The sequence below is a fragment of the Convolutriloba macropyga genome, chromosome 11 (assembly GCF_964194025.1).
Source record: "Convolutriloba macropyga chromosome 11, txConMacr16.3, whole genome shotgun sequence".
In the NCBI taxonomy this organism is placed as follows: domain Eukaryota; kingdom Metazoa; phylum Xenacoelomorpha; order Acoela; family Convolutidae; genus Convolutriloba; species Convolutriloba macropyga.
The window spans coordinates 46,923,270-46,947,969 of NC_134478.1; the positions used below are offsets into that span (position 1 = coordinate 46,923,270).

At 33.3% G+C, this 24,700-nt stretch overlaps 1 protein-coding gene across 1 annotated transcript in view; it reads left to right on the plus strand.

The window, feature by feature from the left end:
* The window catches only part of LOC142349150 (uncharacterized), a 107,667-nt gene that overhangs the window by 70,819 nt on the left and 12,148 nt on the right, over positions 1–24,700 (plus strand). The window contains exons 20-24 of the mRNA XM_075400564.1: positions 455–1,032; positions 1,370–1,415; positions 1,753–2,229; positions 5,804–6,268; positions 6,766–7,109. Coding sequence (XP_075256679.1) covers positions 455–1,032; positions 1,370–1,415; positions 1,753–2,229; positions 5,804–6,268; positions 6,766–7,109 — 1,910 coding nt within the window. The remainder of the gene's footprint in view (positions 1–454; positions 1,033–1,369; positions 1,416–1,752; positions 2,230–5,803; positions 6,269–6,765; positions 7,110–24,700) is intronic.

A 24,700-nucleotide genomic window follows, 5' to 3' on the forward strand; every position in this document is an offset into this window, starting at 1 on the left:
AAGCGAGCTGATTGTCTTGATTCTCTGACATCAGACCGCCGTCAAAAATAGGAAAACAACTGAAGTGGTAAAACATCAGTACAAATGGCCTTAAGTATTCCAAAATTGGCCCTTCGAGTGAATAGATCTTGTTCATAACTGTCTCTCGAATTCAAACTCTGGACTATCTCATAAATATAGGATTATCCTAGAGTTTTCCTCCTCAACAATTCATCCACTAAGAAATATTGAGACTTGTTTTGAATTAATTTCTTATCCAGCATCAATGACTTTTATAACTAATGTGCTGAATCGCTTTCGAATAGTGACGCAAAGAGTCTGAGACACGAATTACATGACGAATCAGTACTGACTGTGCGCTGATAATACACTGTTTCAGCACTGAATTTCAGAAAGAGTTATGTTAAGTGCACACTGTTGTAACCAGATTCAGACTTCCTTATTTCTGTTTCAGTTGAGGAAGATGGAATCCCAGACACAATTGAGGAAGAAGCCGAGGAAGAAAGAAGCGAAGGAAAGGGAAGCACTGACAACTTACTCACTATAGCTCCATCTCCATTCGCAACTGGTCAAAATCAGTACAACATTCCATCTAACACCACTGTCAAAATCTCCCAATCAGATTGCTCCAAATCCAGCCAATCAGAGTCGAGAAAGCCCAGCGGATCCTCGACGTCATCAAACTTGCTTCAACTTCCGGAATCAACTCCAATAATTTCGATTCAAATACCTCCTCAAATTGTTGAACCAATTTCAGCAAATCCAATTGCGCAATCGTCGTCAAGTCGTGACCAATCGGCAGCGACCCGACAACCCGAGACATCTCGAAAAGTTCCAAATAAGGAAACTTGTTCAAACTGCGGCACTGAAGTAAACCTGAACGAAGGGGAAGAACATTGCTGCAGTAGTAGCGTGCAGGACGAATCATCTCATTCAAATAGCAATAATAGCAACTTGAAAGACGCGGCAGAACATTCTAGAATTCAGATATCCTCAACTGATGTGATCATTATTGGTTCAGATCAAAGCTCGGTAAAGACTTTTCATTTTTGATTTCAAACGTTTGTGAAAATTGCCTCGCCTAGTATTAATCTTTTTCAACCATGTCAAGCAATTGTTGGATATGTTTGTTTTTCTGGGCGTGAACAAATTTTTTGTTTTCAGCAATCTATGGGAACAAGCTAATACGTGTTGCTTGCCGCTTAAAAAATTTAGACCTTTCTAATTTGACACAAAACCAAAACGTGTGTTCTGAAGTAAATTGGTAACTTGAAAAGGGACAAATTTACAAAAACGTTTGTTGCAAAAAATTTACACCTAATCTGAAAAGTAATGCTGAAACTTTAGAAACGGTGTTATATTGTTTCAGGACAACAACATAGAACTAAACGAAGGTCAATCGCAAACATGGCAAAGTAAGTTTAACAGTTTTAAAAGTTGGTTGTCTATATTCACTTTTTTGAGAATCTCGACAGTTATCATTCGAAGTTGTGGATTTTGGATTTGAACTGGGCTTGTTTTTCAATAATTTCTTGGGTTCAGCTTTCCCATCATTGTTTGACTTTTTTGTAAATTACAAAAAGGAACGATCGTTTCCGTAACCTCGGCATCTTTTATTTGGAAGCAATACATGAGATTGAAATGTTTTCATGTATTGCATATTCAACTGTCGTTGTGAAAACTGAAATTCTGATTCAAAATCGCGGTCAAATTGATTCAAATCAATGATTCAAACCTTTGATCAATTTTGAGCAGGTGATTTCAACTCAATCAAGGTCGAGATCCCCCAGAGCTACCGAAGTGGAAGTTCCGACATCGACACTTCGCCCGGATTCCTCTCGCCTTCTTTGGACCCGCCTGTTCTGCAAATCAACGAGAACCTCCTCAACGTCGGCAACATCCGAGCCAAAAAGAAGAGTCTCAAAAGTGACAATGATCGGGCGATCGATTACGAGGACGAATTAGCGGCCGAGAGCGCAGCGGGGGCGAATGCAGATGATGAGCTGAGTTCACCTGGAGGGGTAAGTCCGGGGAACCCGGGTGCGTACTACTCAAACACAATTCAGCCCTCGTCGCTGTTCTTGACGGTTCCAGACGCTAACGGTGGACATCGGAGAAGCAGTTATGATGACCAGGCCTTCAGAGAGAGACAGAAAATTATGAATCGGGACTATCTGAAGGCAACGGATCCTGACTATTACAGAAGAGCCGGCAGTGTTGACCACACATGTTAGTTTACCGACATTTAGTCATTATAATGAATCGCTTTCTGGTGGAAATTATTTGCCTTCCATTTACTCATTCCAAACGAGAACAAGAGATAGATCTATTTTAGGTCGTAATCATCCGTATTTAAGCGTCTCAATAAATCATTCATGAAAATCGTTTGCAATTGATTCGTCTAAAGAAATCGAACTCCCCTAGCTTTCGCCCCAAACAATTTTTTGTTCCAATACTGGAAAGTTTTTGAGATTAGGAACTTTATGCCCGTCCAAATTTTTTGTTAAACCAATTTTGGGGTATCAGCATGTTTTGGACAAAAGGAAGCCCCAATACGAAAACAGTCTCTAAGAAAATTGTTGTAGTTCTCTGAGCTCATTTCTCTGATAACTCTTTGGGTGAAACAGATAAAAACTATATAATTGAAAAAAAAAATAACTTGAGAAATTGAACTGGTTGTCAAAAATCAAGGCTTGTTTTTATAAAAGACAAGATGGCTCGGTAATGTGCGATCGCACATAAGGTTCCGACCCAGCTCATCCACAATTTTGGCATAATTGTCTACCAGATGAGGAACAGATGGAAAAACAAAAAATTCAAGTATTTTAAAAAAAAACTGGTTTATGAACTAAAAGATAGCCTCCAAAGCAAATAACTCAGTGGAGTACAAAATGATGCATTAGATTGATGAGATATGCCGATGTTAAGAAAGCGAGCGAAGACGAACGGAAAAATCAAACAACAACAACAAACATTATTTACATCAAAAAACTTATGCCCGTTTTAAAAAACAAAACTTAATAACAAAGTCAAAATAGCGTCAGATAAAACTGAAAATAAACAAAATAACTTGTAATTCACTAGAAAAATTGGTTTTTCAGCATTTCAAAATAAAGCTTGGTAATAATTAGACAAAAAAGAACAGAAACTTTAAAGTTAGAAAATTCGCCAAACTTTTTTGTTAAAAAAACAATTAATTTCAAAGTAATGAAAACCATTAGGAATCAACTAAAATATCCCACATGGTTTACAGTTACCGATGCTTCTTTAGAATGGAATTAAGAACTCTTGGTATTCAATTTTTTATGCAGTTACAAAAAGAACAACAAATAGACAACAAACTAAAAATCAATTAAAACTTGCCAGAAAATGCATTGGAAGCTGTAAAGCCATACTTTGGCCCACAAAATTTTTCGATTGCACCTTCGTCGAAAACCAAAAATGTATTATGTGACCGCTTATTTTTGAAAATAAGCAACAAATAGACAAAAAAAGCAAAATTATATAATACTTGTTTTTTTTTCGAAAAAAATTTATTTCCAAAGAAATGAAAGCCCTTAATTACAAAATGAAAAATTTGATTAGGTTCAACCATTCTTCTAGAGAAAGCCCTTGACCTGCAATTATCCAGAATATGTCTTACGTCTACAAAAAGAACGTCAAATATGACAAAAATCAGAAATTAATTTACTTTTTTTTGTGTGAAAAACCCGTGTCGAAGCCTGTAAATTCATAACGAATTCTCTTAAAACATTAGACTTGTGACACCAATCCCTTTTGAAACCTTCCCTTGAAACGTATTGCGTGACCTCTCATTAATGAAACTAGGTAACAATTAGACCAAAAGAAAAAAGCAAGATTATGTAATATTTGTTTTTATCGAAAAAAATTTATTTCCAAAGACATGAAAGCCATTAAATACAAAATGAAAAATTAAATAGGTTTGTTTATTCTTCCAAAGGAAGCCCTTGAGACCTGCAATTATCGAGAACGAGTCTTACGTCCACAAAAAGAACGTCAAATATGACAAAAATCGAAAAATAATTTACTTTTTTTTTGTGAAAAACCCGTGTCGAAGCCAGTAAAGTCATAACGAATTCCTTAAAAACATTAGATTTTTCTGACACCAATCGCTTTTGACACCTTCCGTTGACAAAAAATGTCATCTTCAACCTTTAATTAGCGAGACCAGGTAACAAACAGACAATAAAAGGAACAAAATTGCGAAGTTGAAACGTTTTTTTTTTTTTATTTTGGAAAACAATTGTTTTCAAAGTCATGAAAGCCATCACCTATCTTCTAATATCAGAACATCGGTCTACTCTTCCAGGAAAAGCCAATCAAACCGGGTCATTGTACAGGAAATTAAATACGACTAAAAAGACAAAGTAAAAACGACAGTGAAAGACAAAATTAAAAAATTCAATTAAATTCTTCGAGAAAGTACTGTCGAAGCGGTAAAGAACCACAATCTATATCTTTATGGATTTAGATATTATCAGTTGTGCGTTATTTTGAACGCGAAAAATGTGATATATGAACTGACAATAAGGTGATAATTTGACTAAACTAGAAAACATGAAAAATGTGCAAATACCTAAAAATTAAAAAAAAATGTGAAATCTAGTAGTATGAAACCGAGAACACCATAACTTAAGGCCTAAAACCGCAATAAATACTAAACTTGATTTCAGCAGAAAGAGGGAGCACTCTTTGATTGCTGACATTAAGCTACAAAATGACCAAATTAAGAGAAAAATTGAGGCAACGTTCAATAAGCCATTTTTTTATTTAAAAATCAAATATTTTATAAGTCAAAATAACCATAAGCTTTCATGCAATCAACTAGATAAATTATTTTCAAGCTATTTAAAAAGCCAATAGGACCTCTCACTAGTGAGCTTTGATTTGAAATGTTCTGTTATTTAATTAATATAAAAAAGATCGAATTTTTTTTATAAAAAACCGACTGACAAAAATCCGAATTATTTTTGGATTGTAACGGTCCCAGATTGGTACCGAGCTAGTCCTGCTAATGCTGATTGTCCATTAGAAATTTTTAATATTTGGAATGTCCTTGATATAGATATTTTGTTAGTTAAAAAATCAAAAATAAATGCTGCGTTTTTGATATTCAACGAAAAAAGTTAGCAAAAAACGGCAAAGTTTTATTTACAGAGCAATCTCAACGGAAGTTGAAGTGGAATTAGCCCCCTTTTTAGTCTACAAAGATTGTGTTAGTGGTGTTTGGGTGTGCACTTCCTGCAAATTTAATCAGAGTGGACTAAAGAAACTTATTTCGTGCTGTTTTTAATGAAAAAGTCTGAATTTTGTGAAATATTCAGCCGGAATTTGTGACAAAAAAATTCAATGAAAATAGCCGACATTATATTTTATCTTTAAACGTAAAATCAACAACATTTGCTTGAAAAATTTTATTAAACTTTATTGGCGAAATTTTAGTCAAAAATTCCGAAAAAAGGTGAATGAAATCAACGGAATTCACTCTATTTTCTCGAAAGTTTAAACCTCGATATCTCCCTGTCAAAAACGAAAATCAAAAAAATCTTTGTAATTCCATATTCTACGCTGGACAAGCTTTCTAATGATACCAATCTCAACTCTCTACGATTAATATATCGATCGGCCAAAATTGACTGAACAAAAAAAAACCCATTTGAGTATATAGTTCCTCCCCCCTCAAGAGGGGTCGGAACAAAAAAGCAAATCTCCTTCATGACCCTTTCACGCTTAGTTACATATAAATACACGTTATATATAGTCAGACGTATCTTTTTTTCAGGCTACGAAAACGACGAGTTGCATGCGGGCTCACCCCCAACGCTCCCAACTACCCGGCTACAACTACCCCACCATCATCACCACCAATATCACCATCACCATCTAGAACCCGAACCCCATCCTAGCATTCCTAAGGAACTCTACGAAAAGGCGGGAGGAATCATAGTTCCGAACCCAATGCTAGGCTCAATAGGTGGAAGCGGTGGAGGTGGTGGAGTGGGAGGAATAATGATCGGATCTCCAGAATTGAGGAAGCACCCGATGAATGTGAATAGTGGGGGTGTTAATAATTCGTCGTCTCAACATATCGCCTCATCATCAGCCGGAGGAAGTGGTGTTGGGGGCAGTGGGGGCGGCCATGTTTACAGTTTAAGACATCATCATCATCATCATTATCATCATCATCATCACCAGCCGCAAATACACTCACACGACTGTGGTCTTCTTTCGCGTGACGAAAATAGAGGTATGCTATGACGTCACTAGTTATGTTCTTACATTGACACTTTTTGACCGTTAAGCTCATCTAAGGTATGAAAGGAAAAATTTTGTCGTTTTTTTTATTTTCGCGATGAAAGTTCTTTTCCGATTTGGATAATTTTTTGAGCTAAGAAGACCAATTTTGGTGAGCAAGCTATGGAATAGTGATAATGAACAGCATGATAGTTGTAAAAGTTTGCTACATTTTTGCCGCCTTATTTCAACTTCCCGCCCAATCAATTCTTGTTTCACATTATCTTGTTAAGATGTTCAAAATTTCAGCACCCCTTTCTGCGGTTATTTTCATTTATGCTTGAAGTTTAAGGTAACTCTATTTTACCCTAAACCAGTTAAGTTAAGCTAGAATTACTATAATTTTTAATTTGTAACTCTGTGTTGATTGTTAACAAATATGAGGGATCAGAAAATCTTCTATCAAAATTTTTGGGGGTATCATTATCTTCATTACATGTCTTTTTACAGGGTCTCACCGCCATGTCGTTGACCAATCAAAACTCGGCTCCGAATCGGAGGAGCACCGCTATTGCCACTCGTCTTCCTCCCACACACATTCCCACTCCCACCACTCTCACACACCTCCTCATTTCCACCAATCAGGCAGCAGCACTCACATAGCATCTACGTCATCAGGTGCACCTCACCACCACTACTCAAGCAGGACGCAGATGTACGCAGGTTCGAGTCTCGCTGGGGGCGGAAGTGGAGGTGACAAGAATCGAAGACGCACTATAAAGAAAGCACAGCCGAGGCCGGCAAGTGGGAGGAGATTAAGTTATCACACTGTGAGCAAATGCAGTTCGGACGAAGTAAGTCATAATTTACCTCCCTCAAGTAGATTGTTTGAATCTATTCTAGCCGTCCGATCAGCACAAGAAGTACCCGTTAATAGACAAATAGGAGCCTTCAGATCCTATTTTTACCTATAAGAACGAACAGCCACAATTTGAAGATTATTATATTAATAAAAATGCTGATTAATTTATTTAACATTTTAAAGCATATCTAACCTTAGAGTTATATTCTGAGTAATGTAATTACATGTTTCAAAAAAAATATCCTGAAATGCTCTTATTGTTTCCTTCTAAAAAGTTGTATCTGATATTCTAATCACTGCGTCTTTCTTCCTGACCAAATATCGTTTGCAATGAACAACGATCGTTGTAAACTATGTTTTGATTTTTTCTGGAATCAATATTTTAATTTCAAAAAATTCTAATAATTTTGCGGTTATGCTTGAACCCGGAAAATTAACCAAGTGAAATAGCCTACTAAGCATGGCTCAATGCGTGAAACAGATTGTCACTATATTTGAATTCACAAAATTACAGCATCCGATGCATGCTATCTCTGGATTTTCTGTCGGCTAAAGCAGATTCGTTTAATCAGTTTTTTCGAGACGGCTTCTTTTTAAAATCAGTTTTTAAGAAGAAAAATTAAATTGTTTTTGGCTGCAGGAAGTACCGAAAAATTTCTGTAAATTCTGGAGATAGAAAGAAGAAAAATGAGCACTTCACTTAAAAGACTTTAGATTTTTATTTGTTTTTGTTGCAATCAGCATAAAGAAGTCAAGACAAGTGTTCATGCAAAAATATAAACTACCTATTAATTTTAATTTTTTGATTTTTAAAACATTGAAATAAAACGCAACTAAAGGTACGCAAAATCGACAAAAAACATATTGTGATTCGTTCTTGAACATCAGTACACTTCAGTTCTTTTCAAGTCTCCGTACTTGCATTTTGTTTACAAAATAAACGCCAGCCGACAACCGCAAATACTTTCCATCAAATTTATGTTTCAAAACTGTTACCTAAACTTTTTTACACGTCACATCAAAACTGTTGTCAAATTATAGAATTTTAATTTCTTAATTTTAAGACCATGTGCCTAAAACCTTCTATGGTCTAGATAAAAATATAGAAGCGGTTTTTTTGTCAAAAGTTTAAAATCAAGGATAATGTTTGCAAAAATGCAAGATACTTTTCAAAATACTTACGTTAAGAACAACGGAATGATTTTACACTTCTGCCTAAGTCTTTCAATTAGCGAAAAAATTATCCAGTTGCAAAAGTATCTTTGCGGCAACCTGAGAGCCACAAACGAACAGCACGAAATTGGCAAACAGTTCTGAAGTCTTGAGAAACGTTGGTTAACTTTTTTTCTGTCGGTTTGCTACACTTTGAGTAATGAAGAAACTCATTGATTGCAGTATTGGCAAAATGAAGCCGACTGGAGTTCTTAGTTTTCTTATGATCAGACACTGTTTGCTACAAAATCTAAAAAGCGAATTTTGTTTTCTCCGTTTTCGCTTGTATATTTATTTGCCATTTGTTTTATCATTTGCCACTTCCTAAAACGGACGGTTATCTTGCAAAGTCTTGCAAGAATTTTGCAAGAATCTGGGAAGAGTCTTGCGAAGATCTTGCAAGATGATGCATAGTGTTGCAAGATTCTTGCAAGATTCTTTCAAGATCTTGCAAGATAACCGTTCTCAATCAACTAGTGTCGGGGAAATCTTTTCTCTCTTTTAAAGCAAAGCTTTGTTCACCGCTCCATAGAACTGAATGAGGATAAATTTGAACAAATATCATTGTAATTCAGTAATTAAGGCAAGAAGGGTTGCTCACAATGATTTTCTAATATTTTTGTGTTGTTCAGTCGTAAACAATGAAAATAACCGTACTGTGAAATCCGAGGCGTTACGCTATCCATCAAAAACAATCACACATAGCGTTGTTTTTCTTTCGTTTTATGTCGCAATTTTTTGATTTTTCGCATTAGGAAAAATTGGATCGGCAAAAAACGAGAATCCCAGACCTCTGATCGGATGTTTGAGAAAACTACTCCTTTGTGTAAATTTACGTAAATTTAGTCAAATTGATGAAAAACAATTTTTATGTTTTGTCTGACATAAAAATGAAAATATGCATAAATATGAAAATCGCAAAAACCATTGCATGGATTTATCGTGTTTCTTCTGATCGGGCCTAAATTATCCAGCTGTTTTTAAGACGGCGCGTATTTAATTGACTCAGGTTTTCAAGGGTTGGAAATCTTTCATTAAACAGCACTGCCTACTGATACCGAATTGATTACTGCTACAGAGAGCTAAGTAAGCAGATGTGTACAAAATTTGTAATGGAAAACTGATGAAAAACCACCAAATAGGTTTAAACTCATTACGACTGTGCGTACCAAGAACTCATTACAAGTTTGCAATTTTTGAATTAAAACACTAACAAAAATTAGAGGGTAACAGCTTTCAGCACATTTTTATTTCTGAAGCTTATCTTTTAGGACTTTCGCAACCCATTTTATTGTTATAAAACTTTCTTGATTGCCTTGAATTTAAAACAGCGTCAATTTGTTATGGATGGATGTGAAACTGCGTTTTGTATGCTTATTCTGTAAATAAAGTATAGAATTAGTTCGGGATGGATAAATTGTACTTTTTCCATCAATTAGGCGTTTCTTTAAATTCATATCATAAGTAATAATGAGGTTGTGGCAGATTGCATGTCCAGTCATGTGGTGAAAATTTTAACTGTTTCCCAAAATGTATCCAGAAAATTTATTTTATATAGTTGTTGTTATTATGTTGTTAATTGATTTTGGGCTCTATGGGAACCTTGAAGAGCAGAAATCCTCGAAAAGGTCCTGTACAAGTTTAATTTATACTGGTGATGTAACTTTTTTTTATTGTAAGCACTTTTTTTTGAAAAAATGAGAACATTATTATTGCTCCACTTTTTTGTTGTTTTGACGACTTTTAAATTGTATCGGGCGCTACTTTGACTATAAAATTTGATATCTTTGAAATTTTTTGACTTTTAAAATTTCACTGCAAATAGATTTTTAAACTTTTTTTTGACAAAATTTCTCAGACATAGACATTCTACCATTTTTGACTAATTTTCGTACATTTTCAACAAATTTGCGGCTATTTTCAACACATTTTGCCGCCTTTTTCGGGCCTTTTTTGCCTATTTTTAAATAAATATCTCTTTTTGGTTACATCTGAAATTATATGGTTTGACTCATTTGAATTTTTCTTATAGTTGGTGGTTTTTGATACACACAGTTATTGAGAACAATTGTAAAAACATTATTTTATTTTTACTGCTCAGACAAATATGGATTTTATTGAGGGCGTCCCAGACAAAAATGGGCAGTTTCCATAACCCTCAATGAGCATCGCGCTGAACTACCATACTTTTCTTAAATATTCGAGTTATTATCGAACACTTTTAACAGTATTTCTTAACAATTTTGACAAAAACATCAAAAAATTTTTTCAGTATCAAAACAAATGTTTGTAGACTTTGTAGCGCTTCTTGAATGAATAGGTCGAATTTATGTGAAAACACCTTAAATGTGTCTTTAAAGAGTTATCATACGTAACTGTTTTTCTAAGTTTTCGCTGAAATTTTGTTCAGTTTGCCAACTCTAGTTTTTTTTGTGTTATCTTTGCAACCATATTGCTGTTTATCCATTCTCTTCACTCACCTGAAAATGAGCCTTAACATACGTTTTGTATGTTTTATAAACACTTCAGGTTTGAAAATGTCTGATAAAATTGGCAAGAAACCACTACCAAAAGTTTCAAAATCCAGAAAAGAATGTTTATCGAGAAAATTCATATTCATAGTTTGTTAAAATTTGGCAAAACAAGTTCCGCAGACACTTCGTAAAGTATGAAAAACAGTGGAACTTACCAAAAAATAGTGTCCAATGCTGTTATACTTGACTTGAATCCACTATGGAGACCCTCTAGCAAAATGAAATAGTTTTTTAACGCCTTTCGTCGATTCATACTTTCACCCAATTGCAGTTACTAAGTGTATATTCCATAAAATTGTTGTCAATGCAGCTTTTTTTTCTTTTCAGTTTGCTTGCAAAACGAGGCAAACCATGCCACTCATGATTTTACAAAATTTTTCAATTTTTTTCAAATTCTTCTCCCACTTAGCAAGACTTAAGATTCAAGTTTTGGAAACTGTAAAATGTGATTGTTACTACATTAAGATACCCGAAAATATCGAGATTTTACACAATTTAACACAAATTATTACACAAAAATCTTAATTCGAATTATTTTGGCTTTTTTATCATTAAGATCGATAAAGAGAAACGATCAATACAGAAAAAGTGTGAATAATTTTTTCAAACCATTTTCCTACATTTTTGATGAACATTTTTTTGAATTCTGCCAAATAAACAGCACCTTGAGGAGCGCAAATTTTCCAAAACGTTATCGTAAAATAGTTGAGGTCCATGAAGAAATTTGGAAGTTACTTATTTCAAAATTTGACACCAAAATTTGACACTGGTGGGGTTATCAAAATGTGGGATTATCAATATTTAACTTCACAATCCGGCTCAAATTGAAGAGAAAACATAAAAAAGTCATCCGAAATTTCTTCAAAGAAAAAATGTTGAATTTCTTCTGAACCATTTTTGTTTCTAGTAGCAAATGCAGCTCAAAATTATTTTCTCCTAATGCAGCTAATGTTTCTCATCAAATTAGTTAACGGTTTTAGAGTTTTTTGGTCAGGTTTTTGTTGCTAATCACAATAGCAAAAAATTCAAATTGAAACCTGAACGTGAATTGATACGGATGCCCTCAAACAGTTTTTAAAAACTTTTGTTAATTTGGTTTACTGGGACTATTTTTCGTAAGTTTGCTATTGATTATTTCGAAAATTTTTTAATTTTTCAATCAAAAATTTTCCTTACAAAGAAAACACAGTAAAATTTTTCTAGAATCTCACAATTCGCTTTAGTTGTTTAGAGAAGATTGGAGACGCCCATACTTAATATTTCTCTAAGTTATTTGCTATTTAAGTAGGTGTTTGTTCTTTCAAACGAAAAACTCGTCTCAAAGTAGGAGAATCCAGTTAAAAACGTTTTTTTTTGAGAAAACTCAAATAGTCAGCTCTGTTAACGAAGGCAAAACGATATCAATAAACAGTTCTTTGAAAAGCAGAAGTGTATAAAACAGAAAGTGTTATCAGAAATGGGCCCTCTTTGTGCTGTTACTTAAAAAGCATCCGAAAATTGGTTTCACTGTTGAGACTCTATAAGGAAACCACACTTTTTCTGGAGATTTATTTGCCGCTCAATTTGGTTGCGATAAAATCACTCCAGTAAGAGTGAAAAAGTGCAAAGCCCAGTAGACTGTTGTACACTTTCAAACGAAATCATCTCGGAGTCTGTTAAGTTTTTCAAACTGAATTAAACAAAATTGATGAAGAGGATTACTTCATTATTGATTTCGTTGTCAATATTTCTGACACAACCATATGATTTTACGCCCATAGCAAATCAAGGTTTTTGTTCTTTATTCAGTCGACATTTCTCTTAAATGATAAGAAATGCAGTAAATTGTATCATTTGTGTGATTAAATGCTTGTTCGCGCGTGACTGACCTCACTGTCATTAGTTACTTTCCTCTTTTTCTAAATGATTTTGTTTTCTTTAATTGAAGTCGATATGGTCTACTGAAACTGAGTATATGTTGAGCTGAGGGAAGGCGGTTAATAGAAGCAACACATAGATCTTCAAAACTAAAATATATTAGCCCAGCAATTAGCAAAAAAAAACTGAAAGATTTCTTTGTCCTCATTTTTTGTCATTACTTTTGAGAGCTCAGGTCTACGAAGCTATCGCATTATTATCCTAGCAATCTGTCAGTTATGAAATAAGTAGGATATCAACTATATTAGAAATATTCTTTAACCGTTCATACGAAGAGTGAATATAATATTGGGCTCAGGCTTAAAATTCAAAAACAGGTCAAAAACAGGTCAAAATTCAAAAACAGGTCAGTTCCAGGTCAAATTTCTGAAAAAAATTTGATTTTTTCCTCTCAGTCTTCCGCTTCAGCAAAAATTTCTGCATATAAGAAGGTTTTTTGCATTATTCTTAACACCGCAGGAATATAATGCAGTGCATGTATTCAATATACGAATTTGGGAACATTCGGTGCTGCGAAACGTTGTCATGCAAGCCTGCTTTTTTATAAATGAGCACAATTATCTTGCAAGGCCTTCCACGATTCTCACAAGATGAGCTTCACCGTCCTGCATCTTTCAATTCGATCGATAAAGTTCGAGTGCGGTTGTTTATATGGAAAAATAATTAATTCGAAGTAAAATTTTCACTTGAATTGAAACAAAAACCAATTTATATTAACCATCAGAGGTTGCATATCTCGATGCAATTATTAAGGACCTTCTCTTCCCCTCTCTTTCAATTTGAGTCACACAAGACAAACCTTGTTCCTTCATCTCAAATTACTTCTTTCAGCCCATGTAGAATTTGACTAGCTGCTAATCATGTTCCTAATCAATACCTAAATGGAAGGAAATATCTGTCTAAATTCTCATGCCAATGCATGAAATATTACTTTTTTAGGCTAAAGTGTCCACTTAAGAAGCATCCAAAAATTGGTGTCACTTTACAGACTCTCTAACGAAACCACTTTTTCTGAAGATTTATTTGCCGCTCATTTTGATTGGGATAAACTCATTTCAATAAAAGTGAAAAAGTGTAAAGCCCAGTAGACTGTTGTACACTTTCAAACGAAATCATCTCGGAGTCTGTTAGGTTTTTCAAACTGACTCTAACAAAACTGATAAAGAGGACTTTTTTCATTATTGATTTTGTTGTCAATATTTCGGTTACAACCATATGATTTTACTCCCATAGCAAATCTACGTTTTTGTTCCTTTATTCAATCGTCATTTTTTTTACTGAACTGCGTACGTGAAGTGCAGTAAATTGTATCATTTGTGAGATTAAATGCTTGTTTGCGCGTGACTGACTTCATTGTCTTTAGTGGTTTTCCTCTTTTTCCAAATGATTTTGTTTTCTTTAATTGAACTCGATATGGTCAACTGAAACTGAGTATATGTTGAGCTAAGGGAAGGTGGCTAATAGAAGCAACACATAGATCTTCAAAACTAAAATATATTAACCCAGCAATTAGTAAACAGAAAACTGATTTTTTTGTCCTCGTTTTTTCTCATTACTTTTGAGAGCTCAGGTCTACAAAGCTATCGCATCTATTCTCCTAGCAATCTGTCAGTTATGAAATAAGCATGACATCAACTATATTAGAAATAATCTTTAACCGTTCATACGAAGAGTGAATATAATATTGGCCTCAAGCATAGAATTCAAAGATTGTTTTCAGTTCCAGGTCAAATTTCTGAAAAAAACTTGACCTTTTCCTTTCAGTCTCCCGTTTAAGCAAAATTTTCTGCATAAAAGAAGATTTTTTTGCATTATTATTAACACCACAGGAATATAATGCATTGCTTGTATTCAACATACGAATTTGGGAACATTCTGTGCTGCGAAACGTTGTCATGCAAGCCTGCTTTTTTATAAATGAGCACAATTATCTTGCAAGATCTTCCAAGATTCTCATAAGATGAGCTTCACCGTCCTGCATCTTTCTATTCAACCGATAAAGTTCGAGCGGGGTTGTTTATATGGACAAATAATTAATTCGGAGTAAAATTTTCCCTTGAATTGAAATAAAAATCATTTTATATTAACCATCAGAGGTTGCATATCTCGATGCAATTATTAAGGACCTTCTCTTCCCCTCTCTTTTAATTTGAGTCACACAAGACAACCTTGTTCCTTCTCCACCATAAACCTATCATCTCAAATTACTTCTTTCAGTCCGTGTAGAATTTGACTAGCTGCTAATCTTGTTCCTAATCATTCCCTAAATGGAAGGAAATATCTGTGTAAATTATCATACCAATGCATGAAATATTACCTTATTAGGCTAAACTGTCCACGACTTATTAGATCAAATTGTGACGCAATAGACGGTGCTTTCAAAGAACGAAGTCAGCCTTGGTTTAAAAGTGTGATCCTGAAATGATGATGCAATGATTGTTAGTGATCTAAGAGTTTTCATGCACGATTAGACGGTGCGCTCTCGGAAAAAATTAAACGTTCCGAAGATGCCAAAACATGCAATTGAGAATCTATGTAGTTAATTCAATGCCAACTCTTTTTCAATTTATATTAATTTCATCAGAAATTCGTCAAGTTTTAAATTTGAACTTTGACCTTTAACCTCTGTCACATGAGTTTATAAATCTTTTCTGATCTTTTGACGTGTATGGGAAACGCTACCCAGTGAAAAGAAGCTTGAAACATCTTGATAAGAAGCATGATGATATAAGTTGAAAAATCTCGGTAAGATCTTGGTAAGATTATTGGCGAGAAAAAGTCAAGATATGTAGGAACTCGTAAGTTCTTTGCAAAAAATTCAAGAAATAAGATATTATTAAGATAAACAAGAAAGAATGACCATGATCATAACAAGATTCTTCAAGTAAAACTAAAATTAAACAAGAAATAACAAGAATAGGCAAGGAGAGTCGGAAAAGTTTTTCTCCATTCAAATCAACGATTGACTTTGGAAGCGTTTTAAAAAAACTCTGACATTGAGCAGAAAAAGAAAAGTTAGTCTGGAAACTTTCTTAATTTGGGAAGTCAAATTGAAAAATTGTTTTTTTAAAAATTTTTCCAGTATAACATTTCTCTTTTCCCTTCTCTTTTTTCATTATTGGCGTGGGACCAGCAGTGGTGGAGTTACAAATATGAGTAGGAATACTGATAAGGCTCCGTACAAAAAAAACTTTGACAATGAGTTTTTTCCCAGTATAGTATTTATGTTTTTCACTCCTCATTTTTCTTGGGACCGGAGTAAAAAGTTTTCTCAATTTCGCTAATATTCTCAGTTTTCTCAATTTCTGAAGTCAAAGTTTTCTCAATTTTGGTAGTCAAATTGAAAAGGTGACATTGAGATTTTTCCCAGTATAGTATATCTGTTTTCCTGCTCCTTTTTCATTCAAGGCTTGTGATCGCCGGTGGGGGAATTATGAACGTGAGTTAAAAAATAACTCTGTATCACTGACTCGGAACGAAACTCAATGAAAGTGAAGCAGAAAAAACATCATAAATTTTGGAACACTTTGATACGCCCCTTGATTTTTTTTGGATTAATTTTTTTATTATAAGTAGATGAATTGTCTTAGAGGCTGAAAATTGCTACTAATCCGCTTTACCCTGGTTTTGTACTTTTGTTCATAGTAGAATTCTGTTTTCATTTCTTGGGACGAGATAGATCAAACAAATTTGATAAATGGAATGTTATCAAGATTTGTCAGGATTTTGTAAAAAACTGTCAAGCATTTTTCTTGTTTTGTCTTCATAGTATCAAACCAAGAGTTTATCAAGATTTAGCGTGAAATGATCGTGATTCAAGTTCTTGGCAAGATGTTTCAGGTTCTTCGAGAGATTTAAAGAATATACATGTCTCGTCAAGTTGTATCAAATTTCGTTTCACTGCGTACACTCCGCACGAAAAACCGTGGCAATACTATCCATTGCTATGTAGATATTGGCAATATCAAGAGGCGAGGAAATTTAATCAAAATAATATTACCATATATGTGAAATTAGAGTGCTGCTCGTATGCGATAGGAGTAGAAAATACGGTCGACATCGGGATTAAGGCGATTAATTTGATTTTAAAACTTCTTCGAAATGTTTTTGTTTCTCAAAAAAAAAGGTTTACTTGAGTAAAAATTTGTTTAAATCTCGAATCTTTAAACGGCGTAAATTTTGTTGCTTTAGAGTGACCATGAGATATACCACTAAAAACAATACGAGGCAAGAAAAACAACAACCAAATAACAAAAAGAAACAATTTTTACGATCAAAATTTTTATCTATGAAAACAGTTTACAAGTTCACATTAAACCCAAACTAATTGATTTTTCTTCTACTTTACTAAAATGATATAGATTTCGGAGCTGTCGTTAATGAGATTTTGTAGAAAGTAGAGAAAAAAAATTTAAAAGAAGTGGAGATACATTTTTTGAAAAAAAAACCACTTGATTGCGTAGTCATGAAAACAGTTAGCTATCAACTGAAGACATTAAACAAGCCCATCTTTAGCTCCCAAGGTAGCTGTTGAGATCTTTCATTATCCAGAGTAATTCATACGACCAATAAAAGGACGACAAATACTGTCAACAATAACAAAACAATACAAAAAAAGCCAAAAACTTTGTGTCCCAACTATTAAAGCTATAAGCTCTATTAACCAATTCAAAATTACTGAAGTGTTATTGGGCGGTGGTCTTTCAGTACTAGTGAGACTTGTCTTAAGCGTGTTAAAGTAATAGGGAATAAAATTGAAACTCATTATGACCAAAAATTCGAAAATCGCAATATTTTCATGAAAACTAGTAGAACCATAGCCAGAAAACCATTAACTTAAGTATTAAACCGCTTTGTGGACTGAAATTTAATTATTTGTAAATTGAAAACAAGCTGTGATCTATCACCAATTACACTAAGCCTCAAATTGACAAAATAAGAGTAAAACTCGGAAGAAATTCGAAAAGTAAGTAATAATATTGAAAATTTTTTATTCAAAGTGATGAAAACCACTATCAGTGGACTTAAATCTATAAAACAGATTTTACTCCTCCATAGAAATTCTTTGATGGAAGTTTCAATACGAAATATACCGTACGACTACAAATATCACAACAAATATAGTTAAGAATAAAAATTTCAAGAAGAAAATCGTAAAGAAGCCGCTAGAAACAACAAATAGTTCATTAATAACCTCTAATATTTTAAATAACGCTTTCCCTCAAAGCCCTTAAGCCCCACAAGGTGACGTCGCTAAAAAGAGAACTTCAAAAATGGAAAAACATATAAGAACCAAAAAAATGAAAGATCGGAAAGATCGAAGCCAAACAAACTATTTCTTAAATCATAAAACGCAGTGCCGACTAAACTTCAGTTCACTGGAAAGAAAATTCAACCTTTTTTAATAAATACTTTTGAACGACAAAAACAATAAGCGTTTAATTAAAAGCATTAAAGAGATCAAATATTAGCTCCCTGACTCCAATCGATCTTTTCATTGGTTAGGCTTAGCCATAAGGCTACAAAATATCAACAAATATAGAACTCTAAGTTTCACAAAAACAAACAAACGCGACAACAGTGTTAAAACCATTGAAACAGGGGTCTTCTAACTAAATATGCACAGTATATGTTGATTGGGCCTCAATTGCACGTAAATAATTGCGTTTTCAATAATCGACCAATAACTTGAATTCCTTCCGGTCTAACTTGAATTTAGATTTTGATTGGCTTATAGATTTTGATTGGTTTCATATTATGAAAACCTACGCTTCGATTGAAACTAACCTTCATTTTTCTTTAAATACTTAAAAACAATGTAATAGTTCCATTTGTTAGCGAAATATATATAATTTGACCAGAAAAGTCAAGATATCAAAAATCAATGATGAAATTGGGACACATTTTGAAATAAACAAGAAGAAGGGCAGCAAATCCTTCGGAATCTGAGAAGGATTTTTCAGCAGTTTATAGGTTTTTTTAGTTCAGTCAAATTTACTCAGAGTGCATTTTTGATTAAAAAAGGCCATTTTTTTTTTGAAAAATTCAGCCAAATTGTTAGCAAGATATTTCAACTCTTCTGTCTTTAAAAATAAAACCAATAATACCTATAACAATTTTAACATGCGTTTAAGCAAAACTAATAAAAACAATTGAGCCAAAATAAGGCAAATACGAACAAAAACAACGGAAATTAGTCAAATGAACACAAAACTTCTCGATAACTCCGTGAGATCAACAAAAAGAAAAAAGAGATTTTTGAAATTCTATTTTCTACGCTTTCTAATGATACAACTGACAACTCTCTACGATGAATATATCGATCGGCCAAAATTTACTGAAAAAAAAAACGCAATTGAGCATTTAGTTCCTCTCATATCAAGGTGAATTTTAGTGATTAGAGTCCAATTTTGGTGTTTAGAGTCCAATATCCCTAACACTGCCAATATGTACATAGTAAAGCGCTGTAATGGGAAACAATTGCAATAGGTACCATAAATTTTTGACGCAATTGAACAGCAGGAAAACCGAAATGCAAATGATCATTTATTGGTTCATTTGAGTAGTGGATAAAACAAGGAAATCAACCACCAGTAAAATTTGGCCTGTTCTCCAAACGCTAATCGCGCATGTAGAATGGGGCCAAATTTTATTACTTGTTGATTTCCTTGTTTTATCCACTACTATACATTCTCTCTATATTCACTTCTTTTATATTTTAAATCTATCATTTCTTGTCTCACTTGGTGCAAACCACTAGTGTCGAGTTAAGCTGGCAATTAATCGTTATTAGACGGATAAATTGGGTTCTATCCCCACTGACTCCAGTGGACGTCCCCAGATACTAGTATAAAACTAGTGAGACCGTGTAACAAGCACGTAAACAAAGTTGCGAAAAAACTTGAACAAAAAACAAAACTTGAACAAAAGTTGAAAGAAATATTAAAATAATAAAAATTTTCATATATCCCCTAATCAATATTTAATCAATCTAAAACTAAAACTTTCTGTCTCACTTGGTGTAGTGGTTAAATCATCGAGTCTAGTTAAGTTGCTTTAGCAAACGGAAGGTTTGGGCTTCCTTCCTCACTAACTCCAGCGAACGTCCCCCGACTTTGATGTGAATTACTATGAAACTAAGTGAGATAAAAAAAACCAAATTCACAGTTCTTTACAAGGATGATCCCTACTGTGAGACTGTATATGGGACACACTGTGATGGGTTTATATTCAAAAAGCACTGAGATCGTTGGAAACACAGTGATTAATGTTTTTCAGTGTAACTTGAATAAAAAACCAGCCTCTTTATTTATTCTAAATCTGGTATTAAATAAGAAAAAAAGTCTAAATCTAAAATATCAGGGAACGGACTCCGTCCGTGGCATACCAACCTGCTTGGATTACCACGAGCAGAGCTCGTTCGCAGATATTTCAATAAAACCCAAAAAACTACATGACAGATAAATTAAAAGAAGAAGAATTAGCTTCTTGAATATTATACTTATAAACATGCTCTCTGAATTGATTTCTAGTATGACCATATCTATATCTATGTAGATAAATACATAGTCTACATTTCCGATTTCTAAATCTATATAAAGATATATGTTTATAAATATTACACATACTACATGTTAGATACTGATCAGGATCAGAATACTGATATCCCAAATGTTCTATATAATCTTTCACTTTAACCGTATTTTTACATACATAACAAGAATTTTCTAATTCTTTACAATTATTACAACATTCTTTCCCAGGTTTATTTATACACTTATTGCATTTCATTTTCATTTTTCGAAAAATGGGTTTTTGATTATTTCCCTAAATAAATACATCATGTCTCAATCAAATAATACTAGTGTCATAAACTTCTGCGATGTCTGTAATCTATCCGTTCAATCAAAGAAGGGTTTATACAGGCATCAATCATGCGATCTCAAACATAAGGAACTATTGGAGAAAATGTTTGAGTCTGAAGAAGAAGAAATCTCGGAGAGGGTGTATAATTCGGATGAAGAGGATTATATTATTAAAACTAAAGCCAAAAGCGAAAACAACATCTACTCTAAAATAAGATCGGCGGAGCCATTTCACGGATATGAATGTAAAGAATGTCATGAAGAATTTAGGAATTAAATAGCTCTAAATACTCACTCATATAGTCATAATCGTGAGTATCTAGAAAACACAGAAGACTTCGATATAAACTCCAGTCAGAAAATGGGAGAGTTTTATATTACAGATAAAGGTGGGAATTATATTGAAGATATAGATGAAGCAACTAATTACTCTTTAGAAGAAATTAAAAACTCTTACCAGTTCAGAAAAGTTTAAATATAAGATCACAGCCGAGTGTGAGTACAAGAAGAGAACCAAAGAAGAAGTTAAAATTACAAAAATATTCTTCAACACCGACTATATTATTAATAATGCAATATATGATTACGGTGACTTCAAACAATGGCTAGATTTCAAAAAGGAAATATATGAAGGTTATGGCTATGACTTTGAGTTTCTCGGAATAAGAAGTATTCAGTTAAACATTGAACCAACTAAAGCATCTATTGGTAGTTATATAGATTTACCTTGCGATCTCAAAAACTCTAAATCAATATTAAATATACGCAATTCCAAATACAACTGCTTACAACTAACTATTACTGCTTGGCTACATCCTGCCATGCACCATGCAACACGGTCATAGGTAATGCAACTCGAGAAAGTAAATATGTAGATAAACTAATTGAACCAAGACAACAACATGAAGATGACTTCGGCTATATTTTAGGAATACGGAAATTATACAATATCAATAATTGGTTATACACCCCCTGTGGTGGAAGTAAAGTAGAATTGTTTAAACAAGTGGATGATTTTAACAAAGATAGAAAAGATGTAAGAATACTAGTTTGGAGTAATGGACAAATAGAACACTGTGCCCTAATAAAAAATCTAGAAACCCTGTTAGATCGCCCAAATAGAAATAACATTAAATATTATTATTGCGATAGTTGTACCTATTGTCTTAACTCACAAATTAAATATGATAAACACGAATGTAAAAACTCATTCTGTTGAGTTATGGACTTTCGCAAGCGGAATAAAAAGGCGTTTTTAACTAGGTAAAAGAATTAATTTCTCAAAAATGAGAGAATAACAAAATGATATTTTACAGAAGAATTTAGAGGTTTACAGGAGAGATCTGATTATTAGTTCAAGATGGTGATTTGAATTTGGTGATGAAAAAGGACTCAAAGATCAGCTGTATATATACCCATTATCAGTGTGAAAAAGTCAAGATACAAAACTAATCTTAGCACCGTGATTTATAGTGGGGGTCGCAAGGGTTACTCAATATGGTTTGCTTCTGCAAATCAGTCGCAATGGGAACCATAAATGGAATGCATTTGCACTTTTCTAAGAATTCATTCACACTTCCGGAAATATCATCATCATTTAATACATGCTGGAATGATTTTACATCAATTAATCTAACTCTAATAATAGTTATCTAGATTCACCAATTTGAACCGAATATTGATTCTTGATGATTTCTTGATGATTCATTTATATAATTTCTTTGATCAAAGTCATATTGCTTGTCTTTCTAATCTGGTAAGTCAAACTTTCTTTCTAATTCTCACTAAGTTTATGACTATAGTTTGGTTGATATTCTAACACATTCAAACCAGGGATTGTTTGTCCTAAGAAAAAACATATTACTTTTATAAATGAACACAAACGTCAGAATATAAAAAATATTATAACTGCTGATATAGAATGTTGCATTGTTGAAGTCTCAACTAAGGATTGTAAATATGTAATAGCTGAAAATATTCCAATAGCTGTGGATTACACCTGGCAAGGTAACTTCAAGCACTACTTCGGTCTAGGCTGCATAAAAAGATTTGCTAGAGATCTATTAGAAATAGAAACAGAGAATAATTTCAAACATAATGAAAAGATGATATTCACAGAAGAAGATAAATTATATCAAGAAACTAATAACACTTGTCATATCTGCAGCAAAACATGTATTAATTAAGTAAAAGATCATTGTCATGAAACTGGTAAATATAGAGGACCAGCATGTAAAATATGTAATCTAAGATACAAACAACAAAACTTCATTCCAGTAATATTCCATAATGGCTCTGGCTATGACTTCAACCTACTATACAGTGAACTCTTCAAACAGAATAGTGATAAAAGAAAAGTAGATAACATACCACTAGCTGCTGGTAAGTCTAAGATGTTTAGCATTGGTTGTCTCAAATTCTTAGATAAATATAACTTCTTAGCTATGCCTCTAGATCAAATGGCGAAGATATACAGATGTAAAACTAAAACATTAAATCCATATGAATAGTTTGGTTTAGATGAGTTGGGAGCCACAACGAAGTCGTATGGTAGTGGAACTACCAGTGGTAGCAAAGCTAGCTATGACAATCTTATAGGTAATCTAAAAATAGAAGACTTCAAATCCTCACTACATAATAAATTACCAACACAAGAAGAAGTAGATAACTTTAATAAAGACAACAGTCATAAAACTGGTAAAGATCTAACTATTGAGCGTTTACAGAATGATGTGGAAATATTAGGTTACTGCATGAATGAATATGTCAAATTAAGTATGAAAGAATTCAAGCTCAACCCACTACATTACTTTAGTGTACCGGGTTATAGTTTCGATTGTTGGTTAATGTCAAGTGGTGTTACATTAGATACATTACAAGATAATCAAATGTTAGATGATTTTTCGGAGCAAAGAGAGGTGGTATATGTGGAATAATGGGTGATAGATATGTTAATCGGCAAAGCCGCTTCAAGGATAACAGTGATGGTAAGTCCATATGGTACATAGACGCAAACAACCTATATGGTTTTGCAATGATGCAAAAATTACCTTATAAGGACTTCCAATTTACTACTACTACTCTAGTTGCAATTTTGAATACTCCAGATGATAGTTATCATGGTTACTATGTAGTTTGTGATATTGATTATACTAATGAATGTAAAGAGAGAACAGAAGAGTTAGCCCTAATGCCTAAAAAGAGTAAGATAAATGATAATGAATTAGGTTACAGAGAAAGAGATGGAGGCAAGGCAAGGTCAGAGAAATTAATCTTAGACCAAAACAACAAAACAGATTATTTGGTTCATTATAGGATGTTAAAGTTCTATGTTAAGATGGGAGCAAAAGTAACAAAAATACAGAGAGTAAGTAAATTTAAGCAAGATTATATATGTAGAGATTATATACAAAACAATACTAAAAAAGAGCAACAGCTAAAACTGAAGCAGAAAAGGATGTAAGGAAATTAATGAATAACTCCCTATATGGAAGAATGTGCATGAATCCTCTACTCTTCTTTCAAAGCAAATTCTTGCATGATGAAGAAAAGATATTGAAAAGTGAAAGTTAACAAACATTTAAGAATATGACTAGATATAGAGATTATAGCCAAATGTAATATATAAAGAAAAAATAGAATATAGCTCACCTGTATATGTAGGAGTGACAAAACTCGAACTTATCAAATTACTTATGTTTGATGTATTCTATAATATTCTACAACCATCCCTCAAAGATCTAACACTTCACTATATGGATACGGACAGTTTCGAATTAAGTTATAGTGAAGGTAAAGTTAGTGATGAGCATATGGACTTAAGTAATCTAGACATACCTATAAAAACTAATAATAAAGTCCCCGGCAAGTTTAAGCACGAGCTGGGGAGTAGGATTATTGAGGAATTTATAGCATTGTCCCCAAAAACATATAGCTTCCAAAATTATCCCAAAAACACTGAAGAAAAAGGAATAAAGAAGCATAATAATGCTAGGCACATAGATTATTATGATGCATTAATGAATAATACTCAGAGAACAGTAGATGAAAGCAGA